Source organism: Rhinopithecus roxellana, chromosome 16 (genome assembly GCF_007565055.1).
Source record: "Rhinopithecus roxellana isolate Shanxi Qingling chromosome 16, ASM756505v1, whole genome shotgun sequence".
NCBI classification, from domain to species: Eukaryota; Metazoa; Chordata; class Mammalia; order Primates; family Cercopithecidae; genus Rhinopithecus; species Rhinopithecus roxellana.
The window spans coordinates 25,233,233-25,254,353 of record NC_044564.1 but is presented as its reverse complement, the minus strand read 5'-3'; the positions used below and the strand labels follow the sequence as shown (position 1 = coordinate 25,254,353).

Genomic DNA, 21,121 nt, shown 5'->3' with positions numbered 1-21,121 from the left:
GAAACGATTCTCAACATTTTACATGTGGTAGTGCATTTAATTTTCACAGCAACACAAATGGGAGGTAATATTCTTATCGTCATTTTACAGATAAGACCAAGGCCCAGAAGGCTTGAATATCTTGCTCAAGATTACACACCTTTTGCCACCCCCCATTCCAAGTCCCATAGGCAACTCGGACTCAGCATGTCCATGATGTAACTTATCATCTTCCTCTCCAAACCATTTCCTCACTTGTGTCCTACTCTCAGTGGGGACATCTCCAATCCCCAGGCCCAAGCTGGAAACTGGAAGTCTGTTCTGACTCCGCCCTCTCCCTCACCCACGCCATCCAAATGGAGCCCAAGTCCTGCACATTGTACTTCTCGGGTGTTGATCAATCCCGTCTCTCGTCTCCACATCCACAGTGCTGACCCATTATTAGGTGCCCGGCTGCTGCTCCTGGCTCATCGCTTCCCAGCAGTCTTCGCAGGCCCGTCTCCACCATTTCCAGCATCCTACACACTGTGGCTCAGATGTGCTTTCTAAACCTCACCTCACCATGTCCCCCACCTCCAGAACAAAGCCCAGCTTCCTCTGCCCATCCCCTCAAACTGTAAAGTGCAGCTCCCAGCCCCAAAAAGGACACCCCCCACCACCATACCTTGCTCTGTCTCCTCCTGGGAAGCCTCCTGGCCTTGACCCAGAGGCTGGATGTGAGTTTCCCCACCCCGAGCCCCACAGCCTCCAAGCCTCCCACTCTGCACTCACCTTCTTCCTTATAATTACCTGTTCCCCATTAAACTGCAACCCTCAAAGGCAGAGCACAGCGCACCCACTGCACATCCCCAGTGTCCAGGCAGGGCCTGCACACAGTAGGTGCACAATAATTATTGAAAGGCAAAATGCATGAGCAATGACAGGAACCATGGGTGATGCTGCCTTCCGAGCCCCAGGCAGCAGAGTGACTCCTGCCTGGCCCCAGGGTCAGCAGATCCTGGCCCCCCATCCCCACCCAGCCTCTGCGGCTGCTTCCCTGGGGCTCTTGGGGCCCTCTGAGGCTTCTTCCTGTGTCTTCATGTGTTGTAAGGATTTCCCTTTTTGCATCTTCCTTTCCAATTCCTTCATGTGGGAGCACTCTGGCACCAGGAAGAAGAAAGAGGAGCCCAACCCCTTACCAGCCTTCAATCTATAACAAGCATTCTCAAGGGAATTAAAACTGATTCTTAAAAGGAGAGGTGAAAAAAAATCTTACTCTTTTTTATGTATAAAACACAGAACATAAACAGATATATAGTATATCTGTGATATTAAAATTTCATGTGATTAAGAAAAAAAAATCTAGAAGACTACTAGGGAAGGCACTAATGAAAAAAAGGCTAAAAAAATCTGATCTACATTCTTGGGCCTTGACTTGTCTGGTCCAAGAACTGGCCAGAACTCGGGGAAAGGAAGAACCAGGGGAGAGTCTAGAGTCCAATCTCAGGATCCCTTCAAAGTATTTCTAAAGCCGGCTCCCCACCAGCCAGCTACGGTCCTTTCCCCAAAACAGCCCTTCCTTCCCCCGTGCCTGAAAATCCCTCATTCTGTTTCTGTCATTCTTTCATCTCACCCTGTTCCTACTGAGGGCACAGGTCAGCTCTTCCCCATTCTCCCCATGGGGAACCCCAGTTCCCAGGGCATGAAAGACTCAAGGCGCCTCACCTCTACACCTTGGGCTAAGACATAGCCCTAGAGCTCCCGGAAGAACCCAGGAGGGAAGCCTGACCACAGGAGGCCCCCAGGAAGTGGGGCTACTGCTGTGGGACAAGCCTTGCTTTATTGGGGAAGGGATGGGATCACAAATAATCTCTACTTAGAAGTGCTCTAGGGCCATGGATTCATGTAAGGGCGGGGCAGGGTGGACTGAAGATCTGATGGCAGGGCTCACGGAGACGGGGGTGAGGGGAGAGATCGTGGGTTCATGAGATCCCATCTTGGGCAATACGGTTATCCCGTGGTCTTCGTACGCCACAGAGTCCTCCAATTTCAGGGGTTCCCGTGGGATGGTGGAGCCAATGAAGACCAGGTAGATGATGCCACCTAGACAGGCACCCAGAAGTGGTGCCACCACTGGCACCCACCACCAGTTCTCCCCTTCGCTGCAGGCAAGAGGCAGAGGCCTGCTGAGGGGCTGATGCCCAGGACAGCATCCTCATCCACCTCGGCCCACGACAGGTTGAGCAGAGGAGTCATCCCCAGCCTACCCCAGGAAACACCCCCAGCCCGGGGCCCTGGTCAGCCTCAGCCCGATTCAGGGTCAGGGTTGACACCCAGTGCAGGTGCAGGATCTGTGTCTGTATTGGCCTCGGGAAATGTTGGGACTCACTCCTGCTCCCCAGGCCACCTGGGGGTTCAGCAGGACCCTACTGCGCTGCCCCTCACATCACCCACCACCCCTCAACACACAGGGGAACCACAGAAAAACTCGAAGGAATGGGCCTGGGCAGGGGCAGTACCTGAAGACCTGTTTGCCCCAGCCAGCAATGAAGGTGAAGACACGAGGGGGCAGGTCCCGGGACGGGTTGATGGCATATCCTGTGTTCATACCGAGGGACACCCCAATGATGACCACGAGGATGCCTATCACCAGCGCCTGTGTTCCTGGCAGTGCTGGGTTGTTCTCCTGGTCCGTGATGGCGAAGAGACACAGCTGGAGCATCCCGGTCAGCCACGCCTGAGGAGCAGATGCTGTGGCAGCTCACCTGGGCCGCTCCCCAAGTCACAGGACCTCGGCAGTGCCCCAGATCCAAGCCCACCAGCAGAGACACGTCTCGGTACAGTCTCCATCCAGAGTTCTTGTCCTGTTTATCCGGAGGGGCTCCCTGCCGGCTCCGTCCTCAGGGGTGGAGGGCAGGGGGAGGGGTACTCATCCCGGACCACTGACCTCATTCAGGAAGCCCCGCCACAATGTCATGTGATCAGGAAGGTAGGTGGCAAAAATGCCAGCTGTAGCGACAGGACCGGTCACCATCAGCTGTCCACCCGAAAAGTGAAGAATGGCCGCTGCGGAGACACAGACTGTCGTGTGAACCTGACCCCAGCTAAGCCCCACCGGCATCCCAGAAATGAGGTTATAGGTTAGGGGGTGGGGGAGCTCCAAGGCTTTTTTCTCCCAGCTGTTTTTACTAATCAGGACACTGATTTCCAATCTGCCCATATTTCATAGGAGGCGACTGAGGCCAGAGGCGGACACCTGGGCAAGACACTCACTGTAGAAGAGGGTGTAGATGGTGGCAGCTGCCAGGAAGGAGCCCAGGAACTGCCCCAGCACATAGACCGGAAACTTCCTCCAGGGCACGCGGCCCAGTGCACAGTTAGCGAAGGTCACAGCTGCGTTCATGTGGGCCCCTGCGGGCAGCAGGCAAGTGTGTCAGGGAGGGAGAGCAAAAGAAACAACAGTGACAAACAGTATTGAGAACAACGATGGCTAGTGTATATAAGAGCGTGCTCCGTGACAGAGCTCTCTGTCATATGACCACCCAGTGGGGCCGGGGCCACGGTCTTCGTTTCACTGTTAAGGAAACTGAGGAACAGAGAAGGTGATGACTTGCCTAAGATGACCCAGCCAGTGAAAATGGTGGGTGAGGGGGACCCGGGAAGAATCTGGGGCAGACACGTCATAGGCACGGGGTTCAGAGGAGACTTCCTCCTGCCCAGTGGCCAGGCTGAGGCACTGGCTGTGCCGGCGAAGGGGCTGAGGCAGGCAGGAAAGAGCCTACTGGGGACACCTCATCTTGCCCAGTCCGGCAGGGGCTGCGCTCACTCACCAGAGATGTGGCCTGCCACGTGCACTCCCATGGTGACTCCGAAGCCAAAACCCAAGTTGACACCAAGGTAGCTCCCATATTTTTTATTTAGAACCATATGGGCCACGGAACCAAGGCCGAACACCTACAAGGGAGGGCCTCTAAGGGGGCTGCCTGCCCAGAAGCCCCAACCTCAGAGGAGGGCTCAGAGCTCAGTTCTAGCTCCTCACCCGCATGCCCTGGGCCTCTCTGGCATTGCCTTGAAAATCCTCTGCCACACCCTCTTCCTCCAGAGCCTTCCCTCCTTACTGCCTCCTCTCCTTGCCCCTGCTGAGGCCTCTCAGACCTGAGCCACTGGCCAGGTGGAGCGGCAGTCAGAAGCTCTTACGACAGACATCCAAGCACCTCAGTCCCAGGCCCACCTGAAGTTTTGGGGTAAGGCAGGGCTGCGAGGAGGGGATGGCTGACATGGATTGCACCCTCTCAGAGTCCCTCACACTTCAGGCTGGCCTGAAGGAAGTTTCTTTAAGGGACCTCCAGGCCGGGCGCAGTGGCTCAAGCCTGTAATCCCAGCACTTTGGGAGACCGAGACGGGTGGATCACGAGGTCAGGAGATCGAGACCATCCTGGCTAACACGGTGAAACCCTGTCTCTACTAAAAAATACAAAAAACTAGCCGGGCGAGGTGGCAGGCGCCTGTAGTCCCAGCTACTCGGGAGGCTGAGGCAGGAGAATGGCGTGAACCCAGGAGGCTGAGCTTGCAGTGAGCTGAGATCCGGCCACTGCACTCCAGCCTGGGTGACAGAGCGAGATTCCGTCTCAAAAAAAAAAAAAAGGGACCTCCAAATCCATCCATGCCTGACTCTGCCAGGAACCCCTCCCTGCATACACACACACACACACACACACACACACACACACACGCACCCTCCGCCCCAACCTCCACAATGCTGGAACAGTGGGGTCCTAACTGTCTTGCCCTCAGCTTCATTTCTACCGACCCCAGGCAGCATTCCCAAGCTTCTGCTGCTTGCCCATCCCTCACGGCTCTTCAGATGACGCCGCTTCGCTTCACAGGGTAAGGGGTGTACCTTCAGGCCCATTAGCCTCAGTCTAGAGCCACTGTTCCCTTCAGCTCTAGCTCTGTGCTATCCTCTCCCTCTGCAGAGGCCTCCATCTCCCCAGTACCTTCCATCCTCCCATTGATCAGCTTCCACAGACTGGAGTCTCATCCTTCCCGGCAAACTATCCCACCCCTGCCCAGCATCCTTCTCCACCTGTGGGCTCCTGGTCACCCCCTCCCTGTTTCGGTCAGACTGCATGAGAGAACACGCTGTCCAGCTGCTTCACCCCTTCCCTCGCACCCCCTCGTCAATCTGGCTTCCACTTCCACATGTCACAGACACCAAAGCTCTCTCCAAGGGCTCCAGCAACCTCCTGATTTTCCAAAGGTCTTTTCAGGCATGGTTTTACCACATCGACAGCTTCAGCTATGCTTGATGCAGTAAAATTTCCGTCATCTCCGCTGGGAAGCCAGATTCCTATTTGCAGATCCCCACTGGAACTCTCCTGGTGTTCCACGGGCATCTCAGTTTCTGTTGAAGGTTCGCCATCTCACAGCACACCTGCTCTTCACTCTATGTTCCCCCATCCCCGTTGGCAGAGCCAGAAACTCAGATGTTGCAAATGGGAGCTTCCTTGCTATCCTCCCCAACACCCAATCAGCTCTGCTTACATGCTCCCCAAACCTCACCCAGCCTCCTCCTTGCAGCCAGAGTGACCTTCCTAACAAAAACCCCATCACATCTTCCCTGGGCTCACTCACTGGCTCCCCTCCACTTCTAGGATGAAGTCCAAACTCAGTAGGCCACCATTTAAGACCCTGCATAATTTCATCCTTTCTGCCTGTTTCATATCTGCCCCAATATTCTTTCTATTCAGCAATAGTATTGCTACTAAATAATAATAACAACCATTTGTTGAGCACTGCCTACATGCCAGCAAGTTACACTGATCACCTCCTTTAACCCTTACACGCCAGTGTTATGAGTTAGGTACTATTATTCTCCCCCACTTGACAGCTGAGTAACCTGAAGCTTAGAGAACTTGAATGGCTTGTCCAAGGTCACACAGCCTGTACATGGTGAGCCAGGACTAAATCCAGGCAGTTACCTATGCCAGATGGCCTCAAACCAAACAACTGCGCTGCTCCATGCATGCCTTACTTTCTCGTGCCTCTGTTTTGTTTGTTTGTTTGTTTGATTGATTTTTGAGACAGGGTTTTGCTCTATCACCCAGGCTGGAGTGCAGTGCCATGACCAGGGCTCATTGCACCCTCTATCTCCTGGGTTCAAATGATCCTCCCACCTCAGCCTCCCAAGTAGTTGGGACTATGGGCATGTGCCATGGCACCCAGCCAATTTTTTTTTTTTTTTTGAAACAGAGTCTTGCTCTGTTGCCCAAGCTGGAGTGCAGTGGTGCGATCTCGGCTCACTGCAACCTCCAACTCCCTGGTTCAAGTGATTCTCCTGCCTCAGCCTCCCGAGTAGTTGAGGTTATGGGTGCATTCCACCACGCCCAGCTATTTTGTTGTATTTTTAGTAGAGACAGGGTTTCACTATGTTAGCCAGGCTGGTCTCAAACACCTGACCTCAGATGGTCGCCTGCCTCAGCCTCCCAAAGTGCTGGGATTACAGGCATGAGCCACTGCGCCCGGCCCCAGCTAATTTTTTCTATTTATTTTTTGAGACGAAGTCTCGCTGTGTCGCCCAGGCTAGAGTGCAGTGGCGCGATCTCCCACTCACTGCAAGCTCTGCCTCCCAGGTTCACGCCATTCTCCTGCCTCAGCCTCCCGAGCAGCTGGGACTATAGGCACCTGCCACTACGCCCAGCTAATTTTTGTAGTTTTAGTAGAGACAGGGTTTCACCGTGTTAGCCAGGATGGTCTCCATCTCCTGACCTCGTGATCCACCCACCTCAGCCTCCCAAAGTGCTGGGATTACAGGCGTGAGCCACTGCGCCCGGCCTTTCAATTTATTTTGTGTAGAGATGAGGTTTCACTATGTTGCCCAGGCTGGTCTCGAGCTTCTGGCCTCAAGTAATCCTCTCACCTCAGCCTCCCAGAGTGCTGGGATTACAGGTGTGAGCCACCATGCCTGGCCAGAATATCCTAATAATTTTACACTGACTACATCTTGAAATAGGATTTTGGATATATGGGTTAATTATTAAAATTAATTTCACCTGTTGCTTTTTACCTTTTTAATGTGGATACTAGAAAAATTTAAATTATATAGATGGCTTGTATTGTATTTCCCCTGGAGAGCTTTGTTCTAGCGTTGATGAAAGAGAAAACCTGGAGAATTGTGGACATGAGGGCCGAAGTCAAAGCCGTCAGTGGAGAAGGCCCCAGGAGGGGGTACAGGGTAAGAAGGCAGACCAGGCCAGGCACGGTGGCTCACGCCTGCAATCCCAGCATTTTGGGAGGCCGAGGTGGACGGATCACTTTGGGTCAGGAGTTCAAGACCAGCATGACAAAACCCTGTCTCTACTGATAATACAAAAATTAGCCAGGCGTGGTGGCACTCGCCTGTAATCCCAGCTACTCAGAAGGCTGAGACAGGAGAATTGCTTGAACCCGGGAGGCGGAGGTTGCAGTCAGCCAAGATCGAGCCACTGCACTCCAGCCTGGATGACAGAGCAAGACTCCTTACCAAAAAAAAACAAAAACAAAAGGTAGCTGGGGCTGCCCCTAGAGCCACACATCACACTCATGGGTGGACGCTGGAAACCTCAACTGTGAAGCAGGTGTTGAAATGGGAGAGGAACAGAGAGAGAATGTGCCATGGATGTCGAGGAGAAACAGTTTCCCAAGGAAGGTGCAGTCCACACTGTCGCATGGAGCTTCTAGGTCAAGTGCGTACAGGCCTAGAAAGCATGCTTTTGAATGTGACAATCCAGCAGTCATTAGGAACATGGTGAGCACTGCGTCATCCAGCTGTGGAGGCAGAAGCCCGGTTCCAGAGCTGGAGAGGTGAGGAGCTGGCAGCAAAGAGTTGAAAGGCACCAGTGTAGACTCCTCTTTGAGAACTCGCCTGAGGAGCAGGGGAGAGACAACAGGATCCATGAAGGGGCTGACAGGGTGAAGGGAGGGAGGTTTCGTTTTGTGTTGTTTTCAGTGGAGAAACTTCGGTATGTTTATAGGCTGAGAGAGGGACAGGCTGAAGATAAAGGAGAGAATAAAAGGACAGAGTGAAGTACCTGAGTAGGCTGGACAGCTGGATTGGTGCAGAAGTGGAGGGGTCCTCCAGGAAGGAGAGGACCGCGCCCCAGCCAAGGGGTGATATGTGGATACATGGGTGGTTAATGGGTCTGGTGGTGAGAGGGACAAGAGAGTGAGCTGAACACCACAGGAAGTGTTGATTATTTTACCTGTCAAGCAGCAGATCAAGCCATTTGCTTATTTAAGAAAAAATAAAAAATAAATAAATAAAGTCAGAGTACAGAGCAGATTTGGGGAAGTCTGAGAACATGTGAAATAGCCCAGATATGGTGGGGGAGAGGCAGTTGAGCAGGGCCCACTGGGTCCCTCAGAAGCCCCAGGACAGAAGCAGGGGAACCCAAAGCTGGGCTGGCTTCGGATCCAGGATCCGAAGGAACAGATGTGGGTGCATTGGGGAGTGAGGCCAGGACAGGTTGACAGGTTGGCGGGTTAAGGAGGTAGAGGGACTGGAGCAGGCATGGAGGGTCTGAAAACAGAGGAGCCCCCATGGCCTTTTCCCCACTCCAATACCATGTGCTAAAAATACTGGATGAGCATAGGCCAGGCGTGGTGGCTCACGCCTGTAATCCCAGCACTTTGGGAGGCCGAGGCAGGCAGATCATGAGGTCAGGAGTTCGAGACCTGCCTGGCCAACATAGTGAAACCCCATCTCTACTAAAGATACAAAAAATTAGCCAGGCGTGGTGGCACACACCTGTAATCCCAGCTACTCAGGAGGCTGAGGCAGGAGAATCGCTTGAACCCAAGAGGCAGAGCAGTGAGCCGAGATTGCGCCACTACACTCCAGCCTGGGCAACAGGGTGAGACTCCATCTCAAAAAAAAAAAAAAAAAAAACTGGGTGAGCGAATGAACCCCACATGATTCCTTGTGTCAGGGTTGCCAACTGGCAACTCATGCCCTAATTCATCCAGCGCACAGGTTTTGTTTAGATAACTTGGTTTTGAAGAACAGAAGTTTCCGTCTCTCGGCCGGGCGCGGTGGCTCAAGCCTGTAATCCCAGCACTTTGGGAGGCCGAGATGGGCGGATCACGAGGTCAGGAGATCGAGACCATCCTGGCTAACATGGTGAAACCCCATCTCTACTAAAAATACAAAAATCTAGCCGGGCGAGATGGCGGGCGCCTGTAGTCCCAGCTGCTCCGGAGGCTGAGGCGGAGCTTGCAGTGAGCTGAGATCTGGCCACTGCACTCCAGCCCCGTCTCAAAAAAAAAAAAAAGAAGTTTCCGTCTCTCTTGAAAAATGAGCAGCTCAGGCAACACTGGCCTGCATTCCACCCTCCATGGCAACAGTCAGCTGGAGTGGCAGCAGCTACAGCCTTGCACAGATTGGCACTCAGCAGCCAGCCAAAGTCCCCACCGCCCTGAGTTGCCGCTCTCTTGGCCCCTGTAGCATGTGATCTACAACCCTTGCCCCATGGCTCACGTGTACGGCTGGTTTTCCAGGGCCCGGATGGCTCCAGCCCCTCCTCTCCCTGATCAGTGAATGTGACCCAGCCCATCCAAGTCTCCCTGACAGCCAGGAGGCCAGCTCCAAGGGCAACACCCCTAGAAGCTGCAACATGGATCAGTCCACTTCCCTTGTCCTGGCTGCAGTAAATGGGGCCAAGGTCACACTAGCTTTTTGGCAAAACCTTCACCCTGGTGACTCACTGCAATTCCTATATATATATTTAAAAAAAAAAAAAAAGCCTTCACTTCTTGGCACAGCCTGGCAACTAAAAATAGCAACAACACAATGTCCAATATAGGCTTACACCTCACAAAGTTCCTTTACAAGTGCTACTGTCTTCAATTCTCACAGCAAATCTGCACAGCAAGAATTTTTCTCCCACTCTATAGATGGGGAAACAGGCTGAGAGAGGCGTCTTGAACTACCTGAAAATGAGGACCTTACCCTGGCTGGGGGAGCATCAACAAGCCAGAGTCTTTAAAAGCTGCCATATTTAAGCTAAGGGACAGAGCATAGAAGTTAAGGGTCAAGACTGTGATATTAGGCCGGGCACGGTGACTCACGCCTGTAATCTCAGCACTTTGGGTGGCCGAGGCGGGAGGATCACTTGAGGTCAGGAGTTCAAGACCAGCCTTGACAACATGGTGAAAACTTGTCTCTCCTAAAAATACAAAAATTGGCTGGGCATGGAGGCATGCACCTGTAATTCCAGCTACTCCAGAGGCTGAGGCACAAGAATCGCTTGAACCCCAGAGGTAGAGGTTGCAGTGAGCCGAGATCGCACCACTATGACAAAGCAAGACTGTATCTCAAAAAAAAAAAAAAAAAAAAAAAAAAGACTGTGATATTAGACTGCACTGGATTTAATCTTGACTTAAAGTGTGACCTTGGGCAAGAGGCTTAGTCTCAAGGAGGCTCAGTTTTCCCATCTGTGAAACTGGGATAATAATAGTACCTACTTCACAGGGCTATTGCGAGGATTTGGGAAGATGCTTCACGTAAGGTGCTTCCCATCACAGAGCCCAGGATGCATTAGGTGCTCAATGAAAATCTCAATAAAAGGAAGAGAAACACAGATATGGGCAGGTATCAAGCATGTGGGTGGTGCCTTTTCCCTAACAGCTCTCAGGGGACGCACCCTCCTGCCTCCAAGGTTCCAAGGGTTAACAGCCCTCATGGGACTGGAATGTCTTGTGATAAGTGAATTACTTTGCCCTGGATTAAGGAGGGACAGGATCCAGCTGCTGTCCTCACAGCTCAGAAGCCAAAGCAGGTGGGGAGGTAAGAGAGGAGCAGGGGAGGGCCAGAGGCAGAGAGGAGAGAGCAGCTGAGAGCACCTGTCCTAATAACAAGAGACCAATACATGGGTACCACATGTGTACTGCGTGCTGAGACTTGGCATTCTTCACACAAGTCCTCCAGCTATCTGATGTTAGTGTTCCTGTTAACCAATAAGGAAGCTAAAGCTGTGGGCCGGGCGAGGTGACTCACGCCAGCAATCCCAGGACTTTGGGAGGCTGAGGCAGGCAGGTCACCTGAATTCAGGAGTTCAAGACCAGCCTGGCCAACCCAGGCTGAAACCCCATCTCTACTAAAAATAGAAAAATTAGCTGAGCGCAGTGGCACGCGCCTGTAGTCCCAGCTACTCAGGAGGCTGAGGCAAGAGAGTCACTTGAGTATGGGAGATGGAGGCTGCAGTGAGCCGAGATTGTGCCACTGCACTCCATCCTAGGAGACAGAGTGAGACCCTGTCTCAAAAACAAGAAAGGTAAATTTGTGAACAGTTGAGATACTTGTGGACGGTCACACAGCTAGAAGATAACAGAGCTAGGATTCAAACACAGCTCCAAAGCCCATGAAGGCCTAATTCTACACAATATAAGTGAGAAGTCAGGCTTTAAGCCAGGGAGAGACCTGCCCAAGGCCAACTGGTGACTCAGTGGCAGGGTCAGGCTAAGAACCCTGGTGTTCCGATTTCCTCTCTCCCTTGAGTTCCATGGGCCCTACCACACACACAAACATTCTCTCTAACCCCACCTTCCTCTAGCATGCACCTGGCTGCCTTTGCTTCCCTTCCCAGAGGCTGCCCCTTCTTTTTCTAGACCTGGACCCTGCATAAGATGCAATAAACATGGCTACAGTCGTGTTAAGGGCAGAGGCTCACTGGGGTAAGTGGCAGGGCTGAAGCAGTTGGAGAGGGAGCAACCTCACATCCCGCCTGCAGTCTGGATTCTGTCCCAGTCACACACTAAAGAAAAGCCCTTGTCAAGGTTACCAGCAGCCTCCACGTTGCCAAACCCTAAGGCCTCTTGCCAGTGCTCACCTTGCGTGGCCCATCTGCTGACAGCTTCTTCCTGGTGGAACCACTGCCCCCCTCTGTCATGCAGTCTGCTCTGGGTCTCCTCCCACCTCTCTGACCATTCCTTCTCAGGCTCCTTTGCGTGCACCTCTTCATTCCTCAAGCCTCTGTCCTCAAACCATCCTTTTCTCTTTCTGTACACTCTCTCTGGACAATGTTGACAGTCACCACCTGTGTTGTGATGAACTTCAACTTTTTCCTTCCAGACCAAGCCTCTCCTGAGCTCCAGCCCCTTGCCTGTGTTTAACTATCTCCTGGATTTCCCTACGGGCATCTCGCCTCTCACCCTGTGCTGGGCCCCGTGCTCCAGAACAGCTCATCAGCGCTTTGCCCACATCTTCTGCTGGCAGAGTCTCCCCAGTTCCATCTTCCACAGCCTTCTCAAACACGTGCTTTCTTCTCCAACCCCAGACCAGTCATCACCCTCTCTCTGTCCCAGATCAAAAACAGCCTCTTAACTGGTTCCCTCTTGCCAGCCTTGCCTGTCCTGCTTTTGCTCCACACTGCACCCAAAATTACCTTTAAAATCCAAATCTGATCATGTCACTCCCCTGCTTGCTAGCCTTCAACATCGCCCAGTGCCCTCTGGATTCATTCTCAGAGCCTAATCATCAAGTTTCTCTTCAATATCTCTCTTTTTTTCTTTTTTTTGAGACGGAGTCTCGCTCTGTCGCCCAGGCTGGAGTGCAGTGGCTGGATCTTAGCTCACTGCAAGCTCCGCCTCCCGGGTTTACGCCATTCTCCTGCCTCAACCTCCCGAGTAGTTAGGACTACAGGTGCCCGCCACCTCGCCCGGCTAGTTTTTTGTATTTTTTAGTAGAGACCAGGTTTCACCGTGTTAGCCAGGATGGTCTCGATCTCCTGACCTCGTGATCCGCCCATCTCGGCCTCCCAAAGTGCTGGGATTACAGGCATGAACCACTGCACCTGGGCCTCTTCAATCTCTTCACCCTGGGTTTCCCTTCTCCCCATTTCCAGCCATGCCCCGGATATCCCAGTGCATGGTTTCATTGCACCACCACATATTATGAGCCCTTTCTGTCCAAAAAGACTTGATGAGAAAGGCCCCCCCACCTCTTTACTTTCCTCTGCTGCTCCCCCTGGCTCCCAGCTCAGAGGCAAGGAATGGACAATGTGACTTATGGGGTCAGCATGGGGAGGGGGTCATGGACGGCCCTGGCGGAGCCCCACCCACTTCATGCTGCCCACCCACTCACCATCATGACATACGTGCTCATGAACTCAGCCAGGAACTCTCGCACCATCTTCTTCTGCAGTGTGTTCTGGATCTTTGCTATCACGGACCACGAGACCATTTTGGAGCCACGGGTGGACCTGAGACAGTGACCCGAGCCCACGGACAGAAAGGAGACTCAAGTCTGCCTGCTGCCCATCAGCTCTTCAACTCACAACTGAGTTAATGGGTAACCCAGCAGCCTCACCACACACACCTCCTCTTGCCCAGGGCAGCTGGGACAGCTGGAATTGGAGACACTTGAGAGCCATGGGGACATGGAGAGGAACTGGGGTAGACGGCCAGGCCATGCTCCTTCTAGTTGGGACTGGACCAGTAAAAATGGCACACTAATGAAGCCACTTTGCAGGGGGGCAGGTGGGGAGCTGAAAGTGCGATCCACAATGCCAACGAGTCTCTGGGAAAAAGCAGGGTAGGAGAGAGCAGACTGGAAAGTGGAGCTCAGTTGTCTATGTCTATCCATCTGTCTGTCTGCCTATCTGCTAGAGCCAGAACTTTGGGGTCACAGGCCAGGGCCTGGCAACAGTGAGGCACTCTACAAACAGCATGAGGTGTGACAAAGTCTGCTGCCGAGCTCTATAAACAGCACTGAGCGCTGAAACATGTGCCAGGTTCTGTCAAAGATGAAGGGGTCAGCAAAATGCACCAGGTTCTACAACCAGGTCAGTGCAAACAGAGGTTTGTGAGAGAGTGAGTGAATGAATGAATGACCAAGAGAGAGGGAGGGAGAAAAGGAAGGACTGGATCTTACTTCCTGGTGTATCTTCAGTGCCTAGCACAACGCCAGGCCATAGTAGATATACAATAAATATTTGTTGAATGAGTGAAAACTGGGGAATCTGTCTTACTCTCAACTAGATCCTCAAAGCTTCCCAAAGTGCCTGGCACTTAATATATATTTAGTGAAGTGCACAATTAGATGGACAGGTAGATGAAACAGTGAGTAACAGGTCCCAAATCTGCGTATAGGGAGAGGTATAGGACTGGAGTTTGGGGAAGGTGGTGGGGTGGGGATGGAGGATAAAGAGGAAGAAGAGGGGCATCCCCTCTTCTGGGATTATATGCCTATAATCCCAGCACTTTGGGATGCCAAGGTGGGCAGATCACCGGAGGTGGGGAGTTCGAGACCAGCCTGACCAACATGGAGAAACCCCATCTCTACTAAAAAATACAAAATACGCGGTGGCTCAAGCCTGTAATCCCAGCACTTTGGGAGGCCGAGACGGGCGGATCACGAGGTCAGGAGATCGAGACCATCCTGGCTAACACTGTGAAACCCCGTCTCTACTAAAAAATAGAAAAAACTAGCCGGGCGAGGTGGCGGGCACCTGTAGTCCCAGCTACTCGGGAGGCTGAGGCAGGAGAATGGCGTGAACCCGGGAGGCAGAGCTTGCAGTGAGCTGAGATCTGGCCACTGCACTCCAGCCTGGGCGACAGAGTGAGACTCCGTCTCAAAAAAAAAAAAAATACAAAATAAGCCAGGCATGGTGGCACATGCCTGTAATCCCAGCTACTTCGGAGCCTGAGGCAGGAGAATCGCTTGAACACAGGAGGCGGAGATTGCAGTGAGCCAAGATCTCACCACTGTACTCCAGCCTGGGCAACAAGAGCGAGATTCTTTCTCAAAAAAAGAAAAAAAGTCAGGGGGAAGAAGAGGGGTACAGATATCTCTAAGTGTGGCCTTAGTGCTTGTTTGGACTAGTCACTCTGCTATCTCACTGTCTGCATGCCCAGAAGCTGACACCAGCCCCTCAACTCTTCTGGCCAGCCCATCCTTGCACATCACGTACTGCCTTAGCTGCAGGCCTTTGCACATGCCAGTCCTAAGCCCAGAATGGTCCCCTGCGTCCCCAGAGGCTCCTTTACCTGCCAGCCTTCTTTTCTTGACCTAAATTTCCCTTTCTCTGGGAGAGCTGCCTACCCCTTCCTCTAGGCCATTCACTTCCTCCACATGCCCCATGGTGCCCACTCTTTCAGCTGGGGCAATGCTCATCACCCTGCAAAGTAATTGCTCAATTAGGCCAGGCACAGTGGCTCACGCCTGTAATCCCAGCACTAGCTGAGGCAAGCTGATCACTTGAGCCCAGGAGTTCAAGACCAGCCTGGGCAGCACGACAAAACCTTATCTCTCCAAAAAAAAAAAAAAAGTCAGGTGTGGTGGTGCATGCCTGTGGTCCCAGCTACTGGGGAGGCTGAGGTGAGAAGATTGCTTGAGCCTGGAAGGCAGAGGTTGCAGTGAGCTGAGATCACACCACTGCACTCCAGCATGGGTGACAGAACAAGACCCTGTCTCAAAAAAAAAAAAAAAAAAAAAGCTTAATTAATTAACTGTTTTTCTTCCTAAGGGCTGGGATCATACCAGTTTCCTTCACTGCAGTGCCTGAATACAGTAGGCATAGTAGATTCAATAAATCTTTGGTTCATTGGCTGGTCGTTGCCTGCTGTGTGCTGATGAGAAAGGAGCCAGGCTTCCAGGATTCCCTTGGTGTTCTGGGTTTCCTGCTTTGTCCACCTCTCCCCTGCTTCTATGGTACCTTCCCAGGATTGTCTTTGGGCTGCTGCTTGCCTTGGCAGGGTCTCTTCTTCAGGGCTGAGGAGGCTGGCCATGGGATAATAAGACCCCTATACGATGCTGCATGGGAGCTGGAGTTGGGTGGAGACCAGTGGATTATCCACGCAGCTCTGCATCCCCCTCCATCTATTCATCCCTGGTTTTGTTTCTCTGGGGCAAGGAATAGAGCTAGGACTGGGATGGGTGAACTATGAACAGAGGGTCTCAGCTGAAAAGTGGAAGATGTTTTATTCCATGCCTGGACATCTATCATTCCCTCTGCTTACTTTTTGCTGCTGTGAGGCCAGGGGAGTTTAGGAGTCCTGAGGAATGCTGCTGCTCTCCCTAGCAGGGTGAGGTGACCCTCCACTGGCCCCCATCTCACCCCAGCTCCCATGCCTGAGGCAACCACAGAAGAGGGAAGAGAAGTGGACAGAGCAGAAAGCCAAGAACACCAAGAGAATCCTGGAAGCCTGACTCCTTCCTCATCACCACACAGCAGGCAAGACACAGTAAGCAACAGATAACCACCAACCAGCCAATGAACTCAAGATTTCTTGAATCTACTACGCCTAGAATGTTCAGGCGCTGCAGTAAAGGACACTGGTACGATCCCAGTCCGTGGGAAGAAAAGCAATCGATTGAGCAATTACCGTGCAGTGTGATGAGCACTGCCCCAGCTGGAAGAGGGGCACCATGGGGCATGTGGAGGAAGTGAATGGCCTAGAGGAGGGGGTAGGAGGCTCCCAGAGAAAGGGAAATCTAGGTCAGGAAAAGAAGGCTGGCAGGTAAAGGAGCCTCCAGGGAGGCAGGGATCATTCTGGGCATAGGACTGCCATGTGCAAAGGCCTGCAGCTAAGGCAGCATCTAATGTGCAGGAATGGGCTGGCCACAGAGGAGTGGAGGTGGCATGAGATGGGCAGAGAGGGGCCAGGGCCAGGTGGCAGAAGGCCCTATGGCCTACATTCGGGAGTCTGAACTCTACCAGAGGGCCATGGGCCAACTGGAGGATTTCAGCAGGAGAGCTGCCTCCCCTGTGGAGGCCAGGATGGAGGAAGTGTAGTTAAGGCAGGGTGAGCATCAGCTTCTCCACAGACGAGTGGAGAAGTGGTGGCAGCCTGTGCCACAGAGATGGCAGTGCCAATGGCCACAAGAGCACAGTCAAGCTGACAGGATTGGTGTTCGGTTAGAGAGGGAAGGGAACGGGGCAGCTCAGCGACGCCCTCGGGTCCTGGCTAGGGCAGCGGAATGACTAGTGTGGGGCGCAGCAGAGAAGCTGCGGGAGAACGGACGAGGAGGCCCTTTCTGGACATGCTGAGTGTGAGAAGCCCGCTGGCCACCTGGGTGGGATGGCCAGTGAGGAGGCAGCTGGTCATGTGGTCTCACTTACAGACACATTTGGAGGTCAGCAAATCACAGATGGTCCTCTGAGCCATGGACACAGAGAGAGCCCAAGGAGAGGGTACAGACTAAGAAGAGGGGCCCAAGAAAGCCAGCCTACAAAGCAAGGAACTGACAGCCAACCAGATCCCCTAAGTAATCTGCTAACCAAGGAACTAAACAGCTAACAACTCACTAACGCTTGTTTGTTTTCTTTTTCTTTCTTTTTTTGAGACAGAGTCTCACTCTGTCGCCCAGGCTGGAGTGCAGTGGCACAGTCCCAGCTCACTGCAGCCTGGACTTCCCAGGGTTCAAGCGATCCTGCCACCTCAGCCTCCCAAGTAGCGGGGACTACAGGAGCACGCCACCGTGCCCGGCTATTTTTTTTCTATTTTTTGTAGAGATGGGGTTTTGCCATGTTGCCCAAGCTGGTCCCAAACTCTTGGACTCAAGCAATCCTCCCACCTCAGCCTCCCAAGGTGCTGGGAATTCAGGTGTGAGCCACCACGCCCACAAGCCAACAATTCAACCTGCTAACCAACGTTTCTTCATTCAACAAACATTTGTTGTCCAGGCATGGTGGCTCACGCCTGTAATCCCACACTTTGGGAGGCCGAGGCAGGTGGATCACTTGAGGTCAGGAGTTCAAGACCAGCCTGGCCAACATGGCAAAACCCCATTTCCACTAAAAATAAAATTAAAAAATTAGCTGGGCTTGGTGGCAGGCGCCTGTAATCCCAGCTAGGGGGGCTGAGACGTGAGAATCACTTGAACCCAAGAAGCAGAAGTTGCAGTGAGCCAAGATCGCACCACTGCACTCCAGCCTGGGCAACAGAGCAAGACTCCGTCTCAAAAAAGAAAAAAAAATTTTTTTTGTTGAGCACCTACTTATGAGTCAAGCACCAGGAATACAAAGTTAAAACCCACTCTCCACCCTTGGGTCACTCTGTTTAATGGAAGAGATGGGTAATGGCAACACTACCAGAGAGAAGCAGCCTGGGACTGGGGGAGCTCAGGGGAGGCATGGGAGGTGAGGCCTGAAGGCAGTTTTGAAGAATGGGCGGGTGGTGGCCTGACATGGCCATGGGGGAGTAGGGTGGTGGTAGAAAGAATGGCGGAAGCTGTGCACATTCGAGATATTTTAGGAGATTAGTGGCTGGATATGAGACACGGGGGAGAGGGAAGTATCAAGGATATGACCTGGACTTCTGGCTTGAGCAACTGAGGAGAAGGGGACCCCTGACTGAGCCAAGAGCACAGGAGGAGTGAACTTGCAGGGGGCGGAGGAGGCCGTTTCCATCTAGGAGCTGAGTTGCCTGTGAGACACCAGTGGGTCTCTAGAAACAGGATCTAAAGCCCTGGAGAGAGACATAGGCTGGAGGCAGTGATGTCAACAGAGGGGCATTATTCGTTCTCTCCGTCCAAGTGTACAACAGGCCAATATCCCTGCTCGTGTGGAGCTGACAGCAATGAAGTGTAATAAGCAAGTACATTTGTATAAGAGAAGGTACCAGCCCCTATGGAAAAAACAGAGCAAGGAGAGGGGAATTGGGAGTGCAGGGGCTGGAGATGGGGTGTGATTTCAAATAGGGCAGTCAGAAGAATCCTTGTTGAGAAGGTGGCGTTGGAGCAAAGCCATGAAGGAGATGAGAGTGGGCTGTATGTTAACTGCAGAAAGCCTCTCAGGTGGAGGGAATAGTCACCAGAGGACTCCCAGGATATTTGAAGAAAGCAAAGAAAGTCAGTGTGAGGCCGGGTGCAGTGGTTCACGCCTGTAATCCCAACCTTTTGGGAGACCGAGGCGGGTGGATCACCCGAGGTCAGGAGTTCAAGAGCAGCCTGGCCAACATGGCAAAACCCCATTTCTACTAAAAATACAAAAAAAAAAAAAAAATTAGCGGGGCGTGGTAGTATGTGCCTATAATCCTGTAATCCCAGCTCCTCAGGAGGCTGAGGCAAGAGAATCGCTTAAACCCGGGATGCGGAGGTTGCAGTGAGCCAAGATTGCGCCATTGCACTCCAGCCTGGGGGACAGAGTTGGATTCTGTCTAAAAAAACAAAAAACAGAAAAGAAACTCAGTGTGGTTCAGTGTGGCTGGAGGAGGGAAAGCAGGGGGCTGGAGCGGGGAGGCCAGAGAGCTAACAAGGACTACATAGGCAGGGCCTTGGCCATTGCAAGGACTGGTTCTTGTTCACCCCAAAGACAACGGAGCCTGAGAGGGAGAGAGGTGCTGAGTTCGGTTGAGTTGAAGGCCACCTGCAAGCCTTGACCCTCATCCAAGTCTTTCTGAGCCTCCCCTCACCCTAGGACCCAGCCCAGGCAACAGGTGGAAGATGCTCTTCTTCTGGGACCTCAGGGGTGAGTGGGTGGGTGGGGAGGAGGAGGTAGAGCGGGGACAGCTACCCCAAGGAAGAGGTTGAGGTTGGAGCAGGAAGGGCACTGAAGTGGGCTGGGTGGAGAACGGGGGCTAGAGGGGGAGAAGAGGGTTGGGTACTTACCGCCTGTGCCTGGATGTTTGAACCATGTTTTGTCTTTCAGATTTGTAGATGCTGAGGAGCCAAAGAGAGGTCACCATGGCTGGAGCACACAGAACTTGGCCCCACACTTCTATCAGACCTTGGCCCCCAGGGGAGAAGCCCTGGGGCAGCTCCTACTAGTGCCACTCCCTTAACCCAGCCAAGCAACAGGGAGGGAGGAGCAGTGCTCAGCCAATGAGGCGATGCCCTGGAGCCCCACCCACCCATGCTGGTCCCAGGACCCCAACCCCAGGCCAGACCCTCCAGCGCTCCTCCAGACCTTCCCTGTCTGCAGCCCGGCTTTGGACTGTGGAGATGCCCTCAGCCTCTGCTCAGTGGCTCCAGCCTCGTATTTGCGTGGTATACATTTAACCTCAAGCCCACTTGCTGCTAACTTAAACTGTGACTGTCCAGGACCTGCACACACACACATGCACGCACACGCGCGCGCACACACACACATACACACACAGAGAAGGTGAACACACGGGATGAGGCTCTGAAAACTCATTTCACCCCTGCACCTTGCCTAAAAATTCCCCTTTGTACTCCTATCTTTCTCTCTAACTGACAGCAGGAAGGTAGCCCCAAGTCCCCTCACCCTGTCTGTCCTCCTCATTCTCTAACCCAGTTCCCTCTAGCTGCAGCACAGACTCTTATCCCCAGCCTTGACTGCAGAAACCCTCCAGCCCCAACTCTAGCCCCGCAGGAGAGGACTCTGCGGAAGGAACAACTGTAGCAAGCCAGCAGCTGACCCATCTCTGGCCTGCACTCTTCCCGCTGTGGTCCACTGCCGGTGGTCTTCAGCTCTCTCCTCATCCCACCCCCATGGTCTGCTGACAGCCCAGCCCAGCGCATCCCTGCCATCTCTGCTCTACCGCTGGTCCTCCCAACAACCAACTTACAGGTAAGGAAACTGAGGCTCAGAGAGAGGGTGTGTGTGCCTGTGTCACACAGCAACACAGGACTGCACCAGAGCCAGAAAGCCAGGCCTTCCACTCCCAGCCGAGGCTCCTTCCCCAAACAATCCCACAGTCACCTCCTCCCTGTGTGGTACCAAGGGAATGGCCCTTCCAGATCTGAGCACTGTGGAGGCCGCCCCATCCACCCTGCCTGGAGCCCCACTCACTCTGCTGAAATGCCTTCTGATTCTCAGCCTCTGCTTTGGGGGCTTCTCAGTTAAAGCGCATCTTGATCTTGTTCCTCCAAGACAGTCCCTGGCTCAGCTTCCACCCCCAGCTGGGGCTCGGCTATCCCTGAGTCCCCAGTCCAGAGCCTGTCTCTCAGCCCTCCCAGGGCAGCCTCAAGCACTGCTCCTGCTCCTCTAGGGGAGAGGTCAGTAAGGCTAGGGTTTGGCTGGTGCCACTTGAGCCAAGTCCAGATGCACTGCCCAAAATAACATCCGTCGTCTGGCCAGCGGTGCCATGGAGACCGAGTTCTGAAGCAGCCCTTTGTGAGGTCAGAGGTGGAGATCGGGGTGGGCACTCTGGGCCTCACAGTCCCAGAGGAAAGGCTTGTCTTCCAAGCCAATGTGCAGCCTGACTCTGGGGCAGCGCCTGA

The 21,121-nt window shown here is 53.2% G+C and overlaps 1 protein-coding gene across 3 annotated transcripts; it reads right to left on the bottom strand.

The window, feature by feature from the left end:
- Window positions 1-5: 5 nt before the first annotated feature.
- On the bottom strand, window positions 6-20,964 carry AQP7 (aquaporin 7). 3 transcript variants are annotated; one of them, XM_010385752.2, is made up of 8 exons: window positions 20,691-20,964; window positions 19,544-19,594; window positions 13,076-13,193; window positions 3,789-3,912; window positions 3,232-3,369; window positions 2,906-3,024; window positions 2,478-2,695; window positions 6-2,120 (listed from the first exon to the last, which is right to left on the bottom strand). In XM_010385752.2, the coding sequence occupies exons 2-8, from the start codon at window positions 19,567-19,569 to the stop codon at window positions 1,835-1,837; spliced, it is 1,029 nt and encodes a 342-aa protein (XP_010384054.1). In that variant the 5' UTR covers window positions 19,570-19,594; window positions 20,691-20,964; the 3' UTR covers window positions 6-1,834. The 3 variants fall into 3 exon arrangements, with proteins under 3 accessions (XP_010384054.1, XP_010384055.1, XP_010384056.1); XM_010385753.2 differs by having other exon boundaries at window positions 6-2,061; XM_010385754.2 differs by lacking the exon at window positions 20,691-20,964 and having other exon boundaries at window positions 13,089-13,193; window positions 19,544-19,555.
- Window positions 20,965-21,121: the final 157 nt, after the last annotated feature.